This window comes from Anabrus simplex, chromosome 6, assembly GCF_040414725.1.
Source record: "Anabrus simplex isolate iqAnaSimp1 chromosome 6, ASM4041472v1, whole genome shotgun sequence".
In the NCBI taxonomy this organism is placed as follows: domain Eukaryota; kingdom Metazoa; phylum Arthropoda; class Insecta; order Orthoptera; family Tettigoniidae; genus Anabrus; species Anabrus simplex.
The window spans coordinates 40,348,909-40,369,765 of NC_090270.1; the positions used below are offsets into that span (position 1 = coordinate 40,348,909).

Genomic DNA, 20,857 nt, shown 5'->3' on the forward strand with positions numbered 1-20,857 from the left:
TTTCAAGTAGTGAAATACGAGTTTTGGTAGCAAACACAGCACATGATCTTCACAGCACCCCAAATGCGATGACTTCACTTTAATAATACCTAATTTATCCAAGCACTCGAAGAAAGTATCACCCCATAAACTATCCATAGCCTTTCCGCAACAACATTTTCCACTCGCACCAACACATTATAAACACTTTCCGATGCATACGTGAGATATGTGGTGCTTTGCATTGAGCCGTAATCGTTAATTACTGTTAGGGAAGCAGGCACATTATCAGCCAGTTTGCTGAAAAGGAAAGGACGAAGGACGACATTAATCACACTGAATTACTTTTGAAATATTCCGCACTATGTATCCGGCTAAATGATACACTAAGTACTCTTTGCTACAATTCCGCCCACTTAACTCAGGTAAACTGTTTTCCCAGTCTGGTATTTGAATGTCATTTTCGATGTTCACAATTTTTTCCCTGATTTCATCTACAGCTTGTGTCTTCACTGCACGAATTTTACCTTCAATTTCTCTAGCAAAAATATGCATTTGATTAACAAGAAACGTCAATGGGGGTTCAGCTCTGTACTCACAGTTTCTGCCAGACGATAAGGCAAGTTTAGTCAGCTCGTAAATAGACTGCAACGTACGTAAATGTAGAAAGTCAGTAGTGGACGGATGATCATCACAACTTAGAGATCGCAGGATACCGAAATGACGTTCTAGGGGATCTTGATTAAGTTTTCCTGTCAAAACGTAGCTATAATTGTGTTTCCACAAATATTCAGACACTTCTAAGGTACTTTCCACGATAACTCTTTAAGAATTCAGTGTCCTTTGTGAAGCAAATGAATTTTGAGTATCTCTGAGAACATTCTGCCATTTAATTAAAGTTTCATGTGCCTGTGATCCTTTAGACAGTGCTTGAGTGGGAATAGCCAAATTTAATGCGTCAATCAGACAGTTTAAATCGCTTGTGAAAATTTCCGTTTGTTTACTGTCTTCTAAACCCTGTGTTTTAATACCCCGATAGAATGCTATACCCATTAGCGACTGATCTACTGAATAGTTGAAATGCCAGTCTTACATTCATTCACTGAAACAAATTAGGATCCAAGTGGGCAGAGGTCAGTTTGTAGCAAACTTTCAATCCGGAAAATTCAGGCGACGAGTCACATTCGTAAACTTTTCTGTAGAATAAATAATCAACAATATTGCCATTACAATTAACCTGTCCTTTGTTATGAAAATGATTTCTTAAATATTTAAATATATGTGGCGCGTCTGAAAATGCCCATAATTTTCTGTTGGAGTCAGCTGGATTGGAAATATAACACTTCAGATTCTGTATGTTACCAGATATTCCTAAGCATTTCCACAACTTTTATTCGACTGGCTACCATCTGATGTAAAACCAATGATTCGGACACCTACTTGCTCTAATTGTATGATGACTTGAATGAGAATGTTTGCAATTATATCACCAGGGGTGGCGTTCCGGCTAGCATATATCGCTATGGGTTGTATCCAGTTATATAGAAAAGGAACAAACATAAAAACTAGAGCATGATTTGCCAACTGACCCTTGCTTCAGTAAATTTCCCCAAATCGACAAAACCATTCACTTGCAACGATTCCGAGTTAAAGCGAATTTCTTCTTGAAACTTTACCTCATCAAATATCAACATCCCTAAGCATTCATGTTCCTCCTTTCCATTAAAAACATCTGCTATGGCAGTGGTAGCATGCTCATTTATGCCGTACGAACATTTTAGGCCCTTCACCAAATTTCTCAAGTGGGATTCAGAAGGCAAAGGCAGCAAGTCATGATTCAAACAGTGCCCATAACCCTTGGGAGACTTTACTTTTAAAAGAAATGCATCAAGAAGAAATTCATCGCTATATCTCATACCTTTTTTTAAGTTTTCGCTTGACATTTCTTTAACATTGTATCGACTATAATTTTCTGGTTTTTTTTGTTTGTTTTTTTTTTTTTTTTGCTGAGAGAACAGAATTGTTTTGACTGAGTGAAATTTCTCTTTGATTTTATATCAGAAATGTCTTTTTCAAGCAAATGTATCTTAGCTTTAGCGAAATTGAGTTGATTCTGCATTCTAATGAAATGTTTCCGATTCTAGAATCTCCTTTTTAATGGCGCAATTGTTTTCCTAGCACCTGCAACATTAGAGCTATCTTCAACTGCTGAACATACAGGTTGATCACTATCACTGATATTTACGATCTGTTCAGGGCTTTTATTAAAGAAAACTCTTCGTGTGGATCACCTATTCGTGGGGGAGTTGCGTTTTTTAACTGCCTTAGAAATATACTTGGGTAGATTAGGAAATATGTGAGGAAATGCTTCTGGTTTTAATATCCAGCACTAACTTGATATTTCTACTCTTTCACCATTCACCGTAAACGAGTCTACTTTTACTAGAAAGTCATCGTTAAAATGAATGTCACACACAAAACAGTTATGACTTAATTTTTGGTCTTTTATATGGATAGCCTTCTCCCATTTCAGTAAAACACCACTCTCTGTAGGGGGCATAAAGAAATGCCTACCTAAAGACGATCAGTCATATCCAGATCTGCAGCCGGATACAAAACACGAGGGCATGATGTGGTAGTTTCCTCCCGCACTGATATACGTTGCCTTATAACACAATAGCAACAAAGACCGAGGTATTTAAAACATATCACTTCTCACACTACTCAATCATAAATACACTAATATTGTCAGAGAGTGTGAAACACGGGCATACACAGGCAGCAAAGTGGATTTTCTGATGGCAACTCCAGAAGCAATACAGTGGATCAATGATCTTGACATTCAGTTGTAAGGAACCTTTTCTTGTTCATTGTTTTCTTGTTATGTAAATATGTATATAATTTATTTCTGAACTCAACTTGATTGTATGGGCCATACGCTAAATAAATAAATAAAACTGTCAAAACATCTCTGACAGCGACAATAATGAGCAATAAAAATTACTACAACTGAAGGCGAATATAACGCGGGCTACTAATGGCCAATGGTCTCTGTTGACATCACAATCGCCTGTGCTGCCACCAAGCGGGTGTCCCACCAACCTTTTGAGCTCTCTTACGGGTGAACGGAGAATATGTCGCACTTCCTCTTCGATTACATAAAATCAGCTTCATGGTCCATATCGCACTTCAATAGATTCACAACTAAGCATTTATTTATTTTCCACCTAGTCGATACAATGATTGCCTAAGGCAACTTAATGGTTAAAAGTGGTACATGTTTCGTATATTATCAACATCACCAACCACATAACACCGTTTAGATGAAAAATACATAAATTGACAAAATAATGCTTTAGAGGAAGTGTCCTTAAAATTAACATAAGATTGACAACATTAAAACAAACAAAAACTCAAGAGAGAATATATAAATTATTTCTACAATTGAAAGCAGTTGTCAAGAAAACACTTGTACAATATTCCATAGAGAATATGTCCTAATGAATATTCTTTTCTTAATAATTCATGAAAAAAGGTCAATTTATAAATTAAAAAATTAAAAATTATACAATTTGTAAGTAATTGTCGAAATGAAGAAATCCAGATACCACAATGTGGCTCTTATTACTAATGCAGATGAAAATATTACTGATTCCTAGTTGTCAATTCTTATTCAGCCTGCTTTCCTTTGGAACAGTAACTCCTGTCATTCTTTCACAGTCTATATTGGCTAATAAATGCTTAGACTATTTGGAACACACGAAGATTATTAATCAAATAGAGGGTTTGGATTTTTGGACACGATATGTGGACGATGTTTACACTATAATAGATAACAGACTCACCGATAGAAAAAAAGTTTTAAATATATTGAATAATTTGGATTCCAATATAAAATTCACTTTCGAAGAAGAAGTAGAAAGATCACTTAATTTTCTGGATGTAGTCACAACGAGGGAAGAAATAGGATTTTCTTTCAAAATACACAGAAAATCCACTTTCACACTGACCACTATCAAGAACAATTCATTACACCCTGAGGCACAGAAAAGATCAGCATATTATAGTTACGTTAACAGAGCGTTTAGTATTCCTTTATCCAAATCTGAAAGGAATAAAGAACTGTTGTTTATCTGACAACAAGCCCTCTTGAATGGTTTCAACACAGGATTGATAAAATAATTAATAAATTTTCGGAGAAGCCACAATCTAAATTAGCAATCGAACCTAGTAAAACTGAGAAATACATCAAGTTCACATATAATAATCCAAACATACACGTAATATCAAATTTATTTACGAGAAAAAATTTCAAAATTGCATTTTCCACCAATAACAACATGAAACAGAGTATTTTGAACCATGATACACTAAATCTCTCGGAAAAAGATAATTTTTTTGATTCGGGAATATATAAACTTACATGGTTTGAGTGCAAGAATACATACAAAGGACAATCTGGCCACAATTTTTAAGTAATGCTGAAAAACATAGAAGATTCTCAGCTATGGGATGACACATGACTGCCATAGGTCATAAATTTACCAACACAGGACAAGACCTGACCATCATAAAAAAATTTAAAAAGGGCAGCTTAATGAACACATATTAAGATCTATACATTTATCTATGATAACCTTAATGAGGCTGTAGAATATAAGAACCCTTTATATGATCAAATTCTAGTATATTTGAAAATGCTTGAGAAAGATCACGAAAAAAGAATTGGAATTTCTCCACCTACAGATAGTCCTACAACTTATTCCTCCTCAGTTGAAGCTATAGGTGACAGCAAGGAGGTTCTTGACACAGCTATATCCCCCGCTCCTCCACCTCCTCAGGTGCAAGAGCAAGGAAGAACGCACCATCGATATTACACCAGACACAAGACTGTGAAAGAATGACAGGAGTTACTGTTCCAAAGGAAAGCAGGCTTAATAAGAATTGACAACTAGGAATCAGTAATATTTTCATCTGCATTAGTAATAAGAGCCACACTGTGATATCTGGATTTCTTCATTTCGACAATTACTTACAAATTGTATAATTTTTAACTTTTTAATTTATAAATTGACCTTTTTTCATGAATTATTAAGAAAAGAATATTCATTAGGACATATTCTCTATGGAATATTGTACAAGTGTTTTCTTGACAACTGCTTTCAATTGTAGAAATAATTTATATATTCTCTTGAGTTTTTTGTTTGTTTTAATGTTTTCAATCTTATGTTAATTTTAAGGACACTTCCTCTAAAGCATTATTTTGTCAATTTATGTATTTTTCATCTAAACAGTGTTATGTGGTTGATGATGTTGATAATATAAGAAACATGTACCACTTTTAATCATTAAGTTGTCTTAGGCAATCATTGTATCGACTAGGTGGAAAATAAATAAATACTTAGTTGTGAATCTTCCTCTTCGATACGCTATGTTTCAAGCATACTTGTTTTAATGACACTTTGCTCACTTTTAATGCTTGTTTTCAACTCTACTATTCATTGACTGATCAGCAATTAATGTTAATTCCTTTTGGACCAAGCATTCCAATAATTCCATGTTTATTTTTATATTTTTAGCTCATTTTTAAAGTGCATCTTTAACTATTTGGATTTCTTGTATGGTATATGAGTGTATAACCATATTATTTTCTGAATATTAACTTTAAGCAAATTATCACAAAAGTAATTTATTCTATCATCACCACGTATTCAATACAAGACACGTGCTAAGTGGGTGAAATCTACAGTACATAATACTATATAGACTTCTCATGGACATGTTTTGCCCCTTCTTAAGGGCATCATAAGTGACTGAGGTATGAGCGATGCTAGTAATGCCATTCCTTACGCAGCCAGTCCCTGCTATGAATGGTGTGAAACTGTTGCTCATAGGGTCGGTTGGTGCATGCATTTCAGTGGGCTTGGCAGACTGATATGTAATAGCAACTTCTGGCTCAGTGAGGAAAGCAACGTGAAACTACCTCACTCCTCATTTCCCTAGTGCGCCTCTTCAGTGATGCTTAGCCCATCTATGACAGCTCATGGCGGAACTGTTGAGGATCCAACCAGCCTTCGGGCTGATGACTAAACATACATACAAGGGCATCATTAGCCTGTAGGTAACCTTAAGGTCAAATGTCTGAAACATTATCTATTCATACAAGGATTACACTGAAAAATACGTTACACCTTAAAAATATCTTAAGTTAACATGTTACAATTATAATATAAAAAATGCCACATTACACACTAAGAGTACTGATATTTGATATTGCCTACACTCGTGAAAATGAAAAACGAAAATGAAAAATTAAAAAAACTTTTAAATGAATCTTGAGTAAAGATTGTAATCTTCTTTGGGTACATAAATCTCAAATGTTCTGTATCTGAACTTGATAAAATCAGCCATTAGTTATAAACAACAGCTGGATATTTAAGAATAAATTAGATACTGTAAGTTGAGTATTGTGATTAAAATGTTGTAAATTTAAAAAATTTCCTGTCGCATAACACGGTATCACAATTCCAAGTTTAGGCTACTGCTTAATTGTTCAATTGTGTGCTTGTCTCTTGCAATGAATATTAACTTGTATTGAAAAGGTAGACTCCTTCTCTTTTACTCAACATCAAAATAGTGAGAAGGAAGTACAACAACAGCTGGATGCACCATACAGAATGAAGTTCTTGGTGATAAAGAAAGAAGAGTTGATGACAACAAACAAGAATAGACAAGATACTGGAATACTATGGAGAGGAGAGAAACTGCAAACAGTTAAAAGTTTCAATATAATATTTGGGAATAAAAAAAGTGTGAAAAACAGGAAGGAAATAAATGAGTGGGGTAGAAAAGTAGTGGAAATTTTTCAGCAATACAAGAGAAGAAAAAAGAAATGCCAATAAAATACAAAGGGATTTTGCACAAGATCTTTTGTGCACCCATATTTACCTATGCTTAAAAGAGTTGGGAAAGAACTGAAAAAGAGAAGGAAAACAAACAGAATGCAGGCCTGCAAAATGAAGTTTCCAATGAGTAACAAGAAATAATGTTATTGAACCTTGCTTCAGATACCTGAAAGAGAAATACAAAGTAAAAAGATAGGAAGTCATAGGCCTGTTATCTGGTGCTTATGAAACAGGAAACAGGGAACTGGAAATCAAGTAGGGATGACATAAAATTGTTAGTGTTGAACTGTAGAAGTATTGTAAAGAAAGGAATAGAATTAAGTAATTTAATAGATATGTATTTACCAGATATTGTAATAGGAGTTGAATCATGGCTGAGAAATGATATAATGGATGCAGAAATTTTCTCACCACACTGGAGTGTGTATCGTAGAGATAGGATAGGAATGGTGGGAGGGGGAGTGTTCATTCTGGTGAAAGAAGAATTTGTAAGCTACGAAAAAGTTAAAGATGAGACACATGAAATTCTAGGTGTAAGGCTCATTTCTAAAGATAATAGGCAACTTGATATATTTGGAGTGTACAGATCGGGAAAGGGTAGCACTGACGTGGATTCAGAATTATTTGATAGGATAATCAGCTATGTGGGAAACGACATGGAAAGAAATGTGATTGTAGCGGGAGATCTGAATTTGCCAGATGTCAATTGGGAAGGAAATGTGAACGACAGGAAGCATGACCAAAAAAATGGCAAATAAGTTAATATGGGAAGGACAGCTGATTCAGAAAGTGATGGAACCAACCAGAGGGAAAAATATCCTGGATGTGGTGCTGATAAAACCAGATGAGCTCTATAGGGAAACTGAAGTAATAGATGGTATTAGTGATCATGAAGCTGTTTTTTGTGGTAGTTAAAAATAAATGCGATAGAAAGGAAGATCTTAAAAGTAGGACTATTAGGCAGTACCATATGGCTGATAAAGCAGGCATGAGGCAGTTTCTAAAAAGTAACTATGATCGGTGGAAAACAGTAAATAAAAATGTAAACAGACTCTGGAATGGGTTTAAAGAAATTGTTGAGGAATGCGAAAGCAGGTTTGTACCTTTAAGGGTGGTAAGGAATGGTAAAGACCCACCTTATTATAATAGAGAAATAAAGAGACTAAGAAGGAGGTGCAGACTGGAAAGAAATAGAGTTAGAAATGGCTGTGGAAGTAAGGAGAAATTGAAGGAACTTACTAGAAAATTGAATCTAGCAAAGAAGGCAGCTAAGGATAACATGATGGCAAGCATAATTGGCAGTCATACAAATTTTAGTGAAAAATGGAAGGGTATCTATAGGTATTTTAAGGCAGAAACAGGTTCCAAGAAGAACATTCCAGGAATAATTAATGAACAGAGGGAGTGTGTATGTGAGGATCTTCAAAAGGCAGAAGTATTCAGTCAGCAGTATGTAAAGATTGTTGGTTACAAGGATAATGTCGAGATAGAGGAGGAGACTAAGGCCAAAGAAGTAATAAAATTTACATATGATAAAAATGACATTTACAGTAAGATACAAAAGTTGAAAAGTAGAAAAGCGGCTGGAATTGATCAGATTTCTGGGGATATACTAAAGACAATGGGTTGGGATATACTACCATATCTGAAGTACTTATTTGATTATTGTTTGGTCGGAGGTGCTATACCAGATGAATGGAGAGTTGCTATTGTAGCCCCTGTGTATAAAGGAAAGGGTGATAGACATAAAGCTGAAAATTACAGGCCAGTAAGTTTGACATGCATTGTATGAAAGCTTTGGGAAGGCATTCTTTCTGATTATATTAGACATGTTTGTGAAATTAATAACTGGTTCGATAGAAGGCAGTTCGGTTTTAGGAAAGGTTATTCCACTGAAGCTCAACTTGTAGGATTCCAGCAAGATATAGCAGATATCTTGGATTCTGGAAGTCAAATGGACTGTTTCGCGATTGACCTGTCTAAAGCATTTGATAGGGTGGATCATGGGAGACTACTGGCAAAAATGAGTGCAATTGGACTAGACAAAAGAGTGACCGAATGGGTTGCTATATTTCTAGAAAATAGATCTCAGAGAATTAGAGTAGGTGAAAAGTAGAAAAGCGGCTGGAATTGACCCTGTAATAATTAAGAGGGGAATTCCTCAAGGCAGTATTATCGGACCTTTATGTTTTCTTATATATATAAATGATATATGTAAAGGAGTGGAATCGGAGGTAAGGCTTTGTGTGGATGATGTTATTCTCTATAGAGTGATAAATAAGTTACAAGATTGTGAGCAACTGCAACGTGACCTCGAAAATGTTGTGAGATGGACAGCAGGCAATGGTATGTTGATAAACGGGGTTAAAAGTCAGGTTGTGAGTTTCACAAATAGGAAAAGTCCTCTCAATTTTAATTACTGCATTGATGGGGTGAAAGTTCCTTTTGGGGATCATTGTAGGTATCTGGGTGTTAATATACGGAAAGATCTTCATTGGGGTAATCACATAAATGGGATTGTAAATAAAGGGTACAGATCTCTGCACATGGTTATGAGGGTGTTTAGGGTTTGTAGTAAGGATGTAAAGGAGAGGGCATATAAGTCTCTGGTAAGACCCCAACTAGAGTATGGTTCCAGTGTATGGGACCCTCGCCAGGATTACTTGATTCAAGAACTGGAAAAAATCCAAAGAAAAGCGGCTGGATTTGTTCTGGGTGATTTCCGACAAAAGAGTAGCGTTACAAAAATGTTGCAAAGTTTGGGTTGGGAAGAATTGAGAGAAAGAAGAAGAGCTGCTCGACTAAGTGGTATGTGATGTAGATGTTGATTCCCATAGGGAATCAGAAATAATTGTTCCGAATGAGTAAATTTATAATACCAATATAAATGGTCCGTTATTGGACATTATAAATTTTCCAGCTAACTCATTCCTGGTTGCCAGCGTTTCGCCCCCGTGTGCTAGGCTGGGCTCATCAGTTGGTACCTAGCACACCTACCAAGACGCTGGACAGTGCATACCGTGGAGGCTGCTGCTTAAATGCTTTCATTCCCCACCCTGAAGGGGTGGGTCGTGGAGGCCACTGCGTAGGCTAATTGTAGCCACCGGCAGTGCCAATGCACTATGAGAGACATTGTCTCATTATCAAAAATTGTTGCCTGCTTGGCCATCAGATGATGTAGATGTTGATTCCCATAGGGAATCAGAAATAATTGTTCCGAATGAGTAAATTTATAATACCAATATAAATGGTCCGTTATTGGACATTATAAATTTTCCAGCTAACTCATTCCTGGTTGCCAGCGTTTCGTCCCCGTGTGCTAGGCTGGGCTCATCAGTTGGTACCTAGCACACCTACCAAGACGCTGGACAGTGCATACCGTGGAGGCCACTGCGTAGGCTAATTGTAGCCACCGGCAGTGCCAATGCACTATGAGAGACATTGTCTCATTATCAAAAATTGTTGCCTGCTTGGCCATCAGATGATGTAGATGTTGATTCCCATAGGGAATCAGAAACAATTGTTCCGAATGAGTAAATTTATAATACCAATATAAATGGTCCGTTATTGGACATTATAAATTTTGCAGCTAACTCATTCCTGGTTGCCAGTGTTTCGCCCCCGTGTGCTAGGCTGGGCTCATCAGTTGGTACCTAGCACACCTACCAAGACTCTGGACAAGACAGACCATTTATATTGGTATTATAAATTTACTCATTCAGAACAATTATTTCTGATTCCCTATGGGAATCAACATCTACATCATCTGATGCCCAAGCAGGCAACAATTTTTGATAATGAGACAATGTCTCTCGTAGTGCACTGGCACTGCCGGTGGCTACAATTAGCCTACGCAGTGGCCTCCACGGTATGCACTGTCCAGCGTCTTGGTAGGTGTGCTAGGTACCAACTGATGAGCCCAGCCTAGCACACGGGGGGGGCGAAACGCTGGCAACCAGGAATGAGTTAGCTGAAAAATTTATAATGTCCAATAACGGACCATTTATATTGGTATTATAAATTTACTCATTCGGAACAATTATTTCTGATTCCCTATGGGAATCAACATCTACATCATCTGATGGCCAAGCAGGCAACAATTTTTGATAATGAGACAATGTCTCTCATAGTGCATTGGCACTGCCGGTGGCTACAATTAGCCTACGCAGTGGCCTCCACGGTATGCACTGTCCAGCGTCTTGGTAGGTGTGCTAGGTACCAACTGATGAGCCCAGCCTAGCACACGGGGACGAAACGCTGGCAACCAGGAATGAGTTAGCTGGAAAATTTATAATGTCCATTAATGGACCATTTATATTTGTATTAAGTGGTATGTTCCTAGCTGTCAACGGAGAGATGGCGTGGAATGACATTAGTAGACGAATAAGTTTGAGTGGCGTTTATAAAGGTAGGAAAGATCACAATTAGAAGATAAAGTTGGATTTCAAGAGGACAAACTGGGGCAAATATTCATTTATAGGAAGGGGAGTTAGGGATTGGAATAACTTACCAAGGGAGACGTTCAATAAATTTCCAATTTCTTTGAAATCATTTAGGAAAAGGCTAGGAAAGCAACAGATAGGGAATCTGCCACCTGGGCGACTGCTCTAAATGCAGATCAGTATTCATTCAGTATTCAGTATTCAACAATTCCAATTTTGCAATCAGATTTTTCAAACAATTCAAGATAAGTTAATCTACAGTACAAGAAATAGCCCTAAGTGTATTAAGGGACTCTGTACATTGAATACCATCACCTAAAATGGTTTCACTGAAAAATAAAATAAAGCACTTCCTCTACAGGGATTTTCCATTTAAAATTAACCAAAATGTACAGTATGACCAATGTATGTATCTTCAAACTAATTATTGAGTTATACCTCATGGTAACCCTTGGCTACAGACAGCAATCACTTGAGGATTTTATCTCTCTATCCCATTAGCTACTTTTATGGCTCTCAGAGATGCTGGAAATTTTCTCTTGCAACTTTATGTAATTGCAACATTCTGAGAATATGTAGCATATTTTGACGTCGTCTTACCTAAGAAGTAAGTATAAATAACAACCTAGAAAACATCCACATCGTTCTTGATAAATTGGAAAACGGTGAAGAGAATCTCAATGAAAACAACGAGCATAAAAACATCTTATATGAGAATATTAGCAAATACTTAGAATGGGTAGACATGAAACAGACTAGACGAACAAGAGATATAATCAAACACGACATCGCAGAAGCACAGCCCAATCTCCCTCCTCCCTCACATGTTATTTTAGATGACGATAAAACTCTGCTTCCCTTCTCTCCAGAGCTTTCCATGAACTGTCAAACTGTATCACATCGTTACTTCACCAGGTCGCGCTCAAAGTCAGACCCTCTAGACAGCGCAGAATAAACATCTTTTCCAAACAAGAACGAGAGGCAAGATGACCTATTCTGATGACCTCCATTTTTATCAAAGGAGTCTCCAAAGAACTTTTATTTGTGCTTATTGTCATAATGTTTTTCTTTCCAGTTCTTTATTTATACAGCTGAAGAGGACCACTAAGTGGTCGAAACATGTCCTGTAAGTTTTAATTTTATTCAATTTGCCTGAGGTATTAATAAAGTATCGATTAGGTGGTTATTTATACTTACTTCTTGATTAAACATCGATACGGTCATGAAATGGACAACTTGTAATCGTCTTACCTGTTCGGATCTTATGTTTCGATAAAATAGATGGAAGACTTTTCACATTATCGAATGAATTAAAGTGATGCACTCCTTGGTGCAAGCCATACATTCCATTTTGATGAATTGGCTGCCCTGTGAGGATTGCTGAGCGGCTGAAAAACACAACAGTAATAGATGTAATAAATATTATATCTAACAACACCAACACATACAGGGTGTATCACAACTATACCAACAAAAAAATTAGGGATGCTCTTCGTGTTATGTTAAGAACGACGGTGCAATCGGATTGGCGGCGAAAATTTTTATTTTTGAGAAAATGTGCTAATTTGTTACTTCCGGGTTTGCAATTCAAACTGACAAACTTGCCGTGTTTGTTATGCCAGAGAGCCAGTTTCAGCCTGTTGCTGTGCATCACAGGAGGGCAGGAAAGAGAGGGGAAGACAGAGGTAATGTTCTGTGTAAATGCACAAGTTTATCGTTTATTTTGCATAGTCGCTTTCCAGCCCCAGTAGGCAGTGTACAGTTTGTTCTGCACAAATTGACAACTATGGGAACCCGGTAGAAAGAGCAGATGAACTTGTACTAAGATCATAGGTCGTTCACGACTCATATCCTGAACAGAGTTCAAAGGTCACTACTACACCGCTGTGAACTGTATATTGTAGTAGGAGGGGGGCATATTGAACGTCTACTGTATCAAACCATTGGGCGTATTGTTTCCTTCGTTCAGTATTTCATTCCATTGACAATGTTGTGACTGAAGGATAACACATAACATGAAGAGCATCCGTGATTTTTTTGTCGATATAGTTCTGATAAACCCTGTATAATCACAGTATTCCATACTTGGCTAAAAAGCAAATTTCCAAGTTCAAAGGACTTTGCTACAATCAGAAGACATTTATCCAATGACATATGTCATATACCGATTGAGGTGGCGATGATGGCCAAAATATGGGCGAAACATGTCCCATTAAAATATTAATAATCTTCAGTTTTTTATGTAAATAAAAGCCATACTGTATTGTATCGAAAAGTTGGACTTTCAAAAAGTGTTATTTTGGAAAGATGAATTGGTCAATACGGGCTCAACAATGAGATGTATAACTTGTACTAAGAGTTCACTGTCTCATTGTAAAGAAGAAGGACCAATGTATCTTGCAGCAGCATCACTATCTTGAGGTACCAAAATCACCATGCTGCCATGGCTAACAATTAGTGTACGTCTGGACTTTGGTGTGGTAGCATGTTGTGCATGGTGTCATTTTATTCCTCTTAGTGAGTTCAACAATAGACAAGATTCGAGAAACTTGTAGTGCAAAAAAGTGGGGGAAATTTCTTGATTTCCAACAATGTTGTGTGATATGGACAATAAATCGCTTCAAAATTATTGAAAACGCATTTGAGAGGATAAAGCGGGTAGTTAAAATTCCAAACAATACAACGAGCAATCCCAAGTGTCGAAAGGCTTGATGGGAATATCCCAAAGTTAAGGCAGCCGAGAGTCGTGAGGTGAGATCTGTACTACTGGAACCCTCATCAAACACATCTACTGCCCCTGGAGTGGAAAATAATTTGTATGTGGATATCTTTCACCCTGATGATGATGAAGGTGCTCCAGTTAGTCCACTGAGCTCCCACGACTATCAGTGGTACAAATATAAATGTTAGCTTTTGCTCTTAATAAAGACGTCTTCTCTTTCCATATAATACAGTGAGTTTCTCTCATCGGTTAGCCGACAGACACGCCCAGCTTATCTGCCTCCCATTGACTCATCACTTCCCGTTATACAGCGCAGCAACAGTACGGGAATGCCCACACTTTGTAGTTCAGGCCCGTGCTTAGAAAGTGTATTAAGTGTTGATCTGTCGCTCCAACTTTTCTCGAGTTGTAAAGTGTTACTTCAGGCTGTAATTCTCATAATGCCTCCACATGTGTACACGGTAGAGGGAAGGGTATTTATGTACGATAATTATGTGAGAACAAAGTCTTGCAGGGAAATCGTTAGGCAATTTGTAAAATAATTTCCAAGTGTACACCCTCCACATAGAGAGACCATGCGGAAACTCGTAAACAAATTGAGAGGAACTGGTTCTCTACTCGATAAGAAGTGAAGTGTTAAAAAATGTGTATTTAACGAGGAAAAAATAAATGAAATCACAGAAAGATTAGAAAATATGCCAACAAAACCCTAAGACAACTTGGACAAAAAGCCAGGGTTTTGAAGAGCTCAGCATGGCGGGCTATGAAAATGTTAAAATTGAAACCATTTCCAACATTATCATCATAAGGTACGAGCTTATTTTCTTAATTAATAATTTCCTTAATTCTTATTTTCTTAATTTTAATTGTTATCTCATGTCATGCACGGGTAAAGTGAGCGAAGTGCTGTCCTTGTTGCTATGATGCAGAGCGGGAAGTGATGAGTCAACGGGAGGCAGATAAGCTGGGCACGCCTGCCGGTCAACCGATGAGAAAAATTCACTATACGTGTAACATCTGATATCACAGACCCACTGTACATTGACTTGATCTAGAAGATTTGTAAATTTACTTAGAATTAAGAAATAAAATGTCAACAATAAAATTTCAAAACTGTACAGACTAGATGATGATGATGATGAAATAATAATAATAATAATAATAATAATAATAATAATAATAATAATAATAATAATAATAATAATAATAATAATAATAATAATAATAATAATAATAATAATAATAATTTGGCCTCATCTGCAGTGTGCAAGTATTTTAATTTCATGCCATCTGGCTGCTTTCTCGTCAATTACTACATTCTGTTTTACTCTAGCCCTACTAGAATTCAGAGTAAACTGAACCTCTCTCGGGCATCCATGGCTGAGTTTTAATTAATTTTATCAGGTGAACACCACAGATCTTTTACATGGCGACATCATATGGTGTGGAGTGTCGAATGGACTTTCTTTCCACCCTTAAAAAATCCATCTACCTCTGCTGGGTTTGAAACCACTATCTTGGGATCCGGAGGTCAACACACTACCACTAATCCACAGAGGGAGCTCACAGACTAGATCTTTTATTTCGATAATACCTATCACTCGGTACGTATTCAACATCAAAATTTATGGCAGTGACCCCAATGCAGCCCCAATCAAATGTTTTTTAATAGAATTCTTAATGCTCAACAATTCTTCCATACACACACTTGTGGTTTATTGTTCACAGTTCAGGAAGCATCAGCCAAAAGATTCTCACATTGCCCTTTACTCTTTGACTGCTTTCTTTAAAATCTCAGCTCCCTTTTGTGCACTTTAGCCTTCCTTGACAATGCTCTATTTAACTGTATGAACTACATGAAAATCTGCACAAAGACAGACATGCACATACACCTACTAGGGACTATATTTTATAATATGAATATACTAGCAAATGAACCCATGCTTTGCTGCGGTATTCTACCTTGCAGATGGATTTCTACTTAAATTACTGTACACACAATGAGTAAGATTATATTAAACTAGCAAGATACCCGTGCTTCGCTATGGCTTAAACTGAAAATAGAAAATTATTATTCAAGATTTTGCATTTTGGAGAGTCCACTGTCAGCTGAGCCTGTAAAACGTTTTTTGGGGAATGATTATTTATTTTGTGATCTAACCCTCATTTGAACCTCATACGGAAGAATTTGAATGTTTGAAACCCTATCATATTTAAAATCTGGGATGTAAAAGCGACCAACCTGTGAAATTTTGATTTTGTTCGTCGAACAGTAATAGAGGATTGAATACTTTTAAAGGGGTAAATGTTTTTAAATATTTATTAACATCTAGGACAGGGCCTCTCAGGGTGCATGCGCCTGGTGCATGCACTGTGCACAGTGCAAATGACGATTTTGCTTGGTTGACCAGAGTGCAGACCCTCACTCCTCGATTTGGAGCAATAGCGCTGTCCCTCTCTTTCCCCACACCTGTCTCACTCGCTCTCCCATTCTCCCTCTTCCTTACTTGCTCCATAGCGCTCCAAATCCGAGCCGAGTTGAGCCGAGCGGGACCGATGCACTGTGCACAGGAACTCTGTGCCGCTGTTTGCACGCGTGAGATTTTGGGCGTTTGAGAGGCCCTGATCTAGAGTATAGAAGACCAACCTTCATAAGAAACTAAGTTAGTGCCTGAAAGGGTTTCAGAAGAATTAATATTATGTTTTTGAGGGTCAACCACCACCTAACCCCCTTAGGGGAGAAATATTTTGAAGTGTATGATATTTTACACCTAGGGCATAAGAGAACACCCTTCTCGTAAAATTACAACTTTGTACGTCAAACAGTTTTGGTGGGATAAATAATTTCGTTTATCGAGCTAACCTCATTTAATACCTTTTGGTTGGAACGTTAAAAAATATTTCCTATTTCACACCTCGGGTTTGGAATTGGAATTTTGCCTTCGTTCGTTAAACCGTTTCGGAGGAAGGACTGAATATATTTGTTTTCAGATCTTCACCCCCATTTAACTCTCTGATCGGTTAAATTTGTTTCAAACCTTCTGTTATTTAACACCTAGGATATCATATGAAATTTTAACTTCATTATTCAAATGGTTTCATATAAATGCATATTTTTTTCATCATTCCTCACCCCCTAATCGAAACACCCTTAGGGCTGTGTTGTTTTAAGTCCACTTCTTATTTGCATCCTCATAAAATAATTCAACTCCTTTTACATCCACCCCCTCCCCCACCACAAAATACATGTGTCTTTACATTTAAAAGAGATTCCAAATACCTATTTTCTCGTCCGTATCATCCTTCATTTTCGAGATATAAGTATCCTCAAACAAAGAATTCAACCCATTTTTCAATTCATTTATCTCCCCTCTTAATTGGATTTTCCAAAAACAAAAGAATACGTATTTCTTTTTTAAAGGGGATTCCAAATACATGTTTTCATGTCTGTGTCACTTTCAATTTTTGAGATATACTGTAAGTATCCTTATAAAAAGAATTCATCCCCCTTTACAGCCCTTTTTCCAACGTGTTTCTTTATTTTAAAAGAGATTAAACATACCAATTTTCATGTCTGTAATATGTGGTAAGTTTTTTTGATAAACTGTAGATATGCTCATTTTAAAAATTCACCCCCTTCAACACTTCCCCTTAAGTGAATTTTCAAAAAACAAATAATGCGTATTCCTTTACTTTTACAGGAGATCCAAATACCAATTTTCACGTCTGTAACGTCTTCAGTATTTGATATATAAGTATCCTCATAAAAATAATTCAACACATTCTTCAGTTCTCTTCACCCATGTCTCTTCATGTCCTTAAGTGGATTTTCCGAAGACAAAAGAATACATGTTTATTTTTAAAGAAGATTACAAATACAAATTTTCATGTCTGTAATATCTTCAGTTTTTTAGATATAAGTATCCTCATAAAAAGAGCTCAACTCACTTTTCAGTCCTTTTTACAACCCCCTTAAGTGAAATTTCCAAAAATAAAAATACATATTTTTTTATTTTTAAAGGAGGTTCCAAATACAAATTTTCACATCTGTAATATCTTCAGTTTTGGAATACCAGTACCCTAATAAAAATAATTCAACCCCTTTTTCAATCATTTAACACTCCCCCCTTAAATGCTCTTATCTGAAAACAAAAAAACACATATTTCTTTATTCTTAAAGGAGATTCCAAATACCAATTTACACATCTGTAATATTTTCAATTTTTGAGATACCAGTATCCTAATTTAAAATAATTCAACTCTCTTTTAGTCATTTAACCCTCCCCCCAAGTGTTACTTTATTTTTAAAAGAGATTAAATATACCAATTTGAACATCTGTAATATGTTACATTTTTGAGATATATATAGATTGCTCATTTTAAAAATCCACCCCCCTTTAACACTTCCCCTTAAGTGGATTTTCAGAAAGAAAAAAAAATATGCGTGTTCCTTTCCTTTTACAGGAGATTCCAAATACCAGTTTTCATGTCTGTAGCATGTTGCATTTTTGAGAAATGTCATAGATATACTCACTTTAAAAATTCTCCCCCTTGGTGACTCCTGTTTACCCCCTCTTATGAAGATTTTCCAAAAACAAAAAAATACATGTTTCTTTATTTTTAAAGAAGATTTCAAATTTCAAATACCCGGTACCCACTTTCAAGGTGTAACATCTTCAGTTTTTGAGATAGAAGTATCCACATAAAAGGCACTCAACTCCTTTACTCTTCACCTTTTTTCACACTCGTTAAGAGGATTTTCCAAAAACAAAAAAATACGTGTTTGCTTATTTTTAAAGAAGATTCCAAATACCATTTTTATATCTTTAAACTCTTAAGCTTTTGAGATATAGATACACTCATTTTAAAAATCCACCCCCGTTTTCACCCCCTTAGCGACGGAATATCCAAAAATCCTTCCTTAGTGAGCACCTACAATGTAAGATAAATGTATCTTCAAAATTTCATTTCTTTATGTCCAGTAATTTTGGCTAGGTGATGATGAATCAGTCAGTCAGTCAGGACATGTTATTTTATATATATATAGATTGCATGGCTATCAGGACTGTCAGAGAAACAAAACAGGGAGAACCCCGTACAATGTTTCTGATGTAATTCCTGCTGTCATTCACAATCGAGTTTGGGAGTTTCTACTAAAATGGCAGGCTCACTTGCCAACTGCCATTCACAACAGAAATGGAGAGTTATCATTATAAAGACTGGCCTCTTATAATGATGCCAGTCACAATCGAGTTGGAGAGATCTGATTATAATCAAGAAATGCAGAGCATGAAACCCGCGAAAAATAGTAATTTTCTCTGTAATCTGAAGAGTAAGCAAAATTATGTACATAAGAAAAGTTGTTTAAAATGAAGGAACATGTCACACATAGTCCACCGATTTTACAGAAAATCAATAATGAAAATGAAAATCCACAGCCTGTTTCCAGTCATTGACCGGGTCAGGAATGGAATGAATGAAGCTCCCATCTAGCGGCGAGGATAGGAATTGTGCCGGCTGCCGAGGCCTGTCGCACTCCTCTGGAGCAATGATTAATGAATGACATATGAAATGAAATTATATTGGAGAGTATTGCTGGAATGAAGTATGACAGTGAAAACCAGAGTACGTGGATAAAAATCTGTCCCGCCTCCGCTTTGTCAAGCACAAATCTCACATGGAGTGATCGGGATTTGAACCACGGAACCCAGCGATGAGAGGCCGGCGTACTGCCGCCTGAGCCACGGAGGCTTTACAGAAAATCAATAATATAAGAGAAAATGGAAGAAAAATGTTCTGCTTTTCCTATAAACCTCCAGTCTTTTCAGCAATTTTTAATTCATATGGATATCTAAACCTTTCCCTGGAGTATACTCTAAATATGAGGTTTGGTCAAGATCTACCTAGCCGTTTCCCTGTGATGGTGGATCAAACAGACAAGCAGACACGAAAACTAAAAACCAGTAATAGTCTTGAATTGACCTAAAACGGATAAATATCTAAAAAAATTGGCAAAACAAACAAAATTACAGACAGCAACCCTCTACAACTTTATTTCCATAGATTTCTTTTGCTATTTGTTTTACATTGTCCCAACTCAGACGATAGGATAGGACAGGACAGGACAGGACAAGGAGGCAACCATGGTCTTAACTGGTAGATTGCTGGAGTATGCTTAATAATAATAATAATAATAATAATAATAATAATAATAATAATAATAATAATAATAATAATAATAATAATAATAATAATAATAATACGTATGCCGTACCACTGCTCACATACTCCTTTGGTATCATAAAATGGACCCAAACAGAACTTCAGCAGTTACAAACGAAAACAGCAGTTTCACTCACCTGGTACCATATGCACCATCCTAAATCTGCAACCTTACACTCTTGCAGTCTTACACTCCCGAGATCAGAAGGTGGTAGGGGCTTTTTATCCATTGTCAATTTACATAGCAATCAGATATCAAGTCTAAGAGAATATTTCCACTCGAGAGCTGATACATCGTGTCTTCATCATGCTGTTTGCAGAGCTGATATAAACTATACACCTCTCAATCTGTCGTCGCCAGAAATGCCTGTTTCTACCCCATCTACAAAAGAGATGAATATGGCCATGTGGAAGCAAAAACCTCTTCACGGGAAATACCCCCATGAACTGGATCAGCCTCATATCGACAAACCTGCGTCGCACGCTTGGCTGACCTACTCCGGTCTTTTCCCAGAAACAGAAGGATTTGTTCTGGCCATCCAAGATCAAGTAATTGCTACACGGAACTACCGTAGATTTATCATGAA

General features: G+C 36.7%; 1 protein-coding gene across 1 annotated transcript in view; it reads right to left on the reverse strand.

Moving 5' to 3' along the window:
* Sgsh (N-sulfoglucosamine sulfohydrolase) overlaps positions 1-20,857 on the reverse strand; it is a 77,863-nt gene that overhangs the window by 29,922 nt on the left and 27,084 nt on the right. The window contains exon 3 of the mRNA XM_067148992.2: positions 12,578-12,714. Coding sequence (XP_067005093.2) covers positions 12,578-12,714 — 137 coding nt within the window. The remainder of the gene's footprint in view (positions 1-12,577; positions 12,715-20,857) is intronic.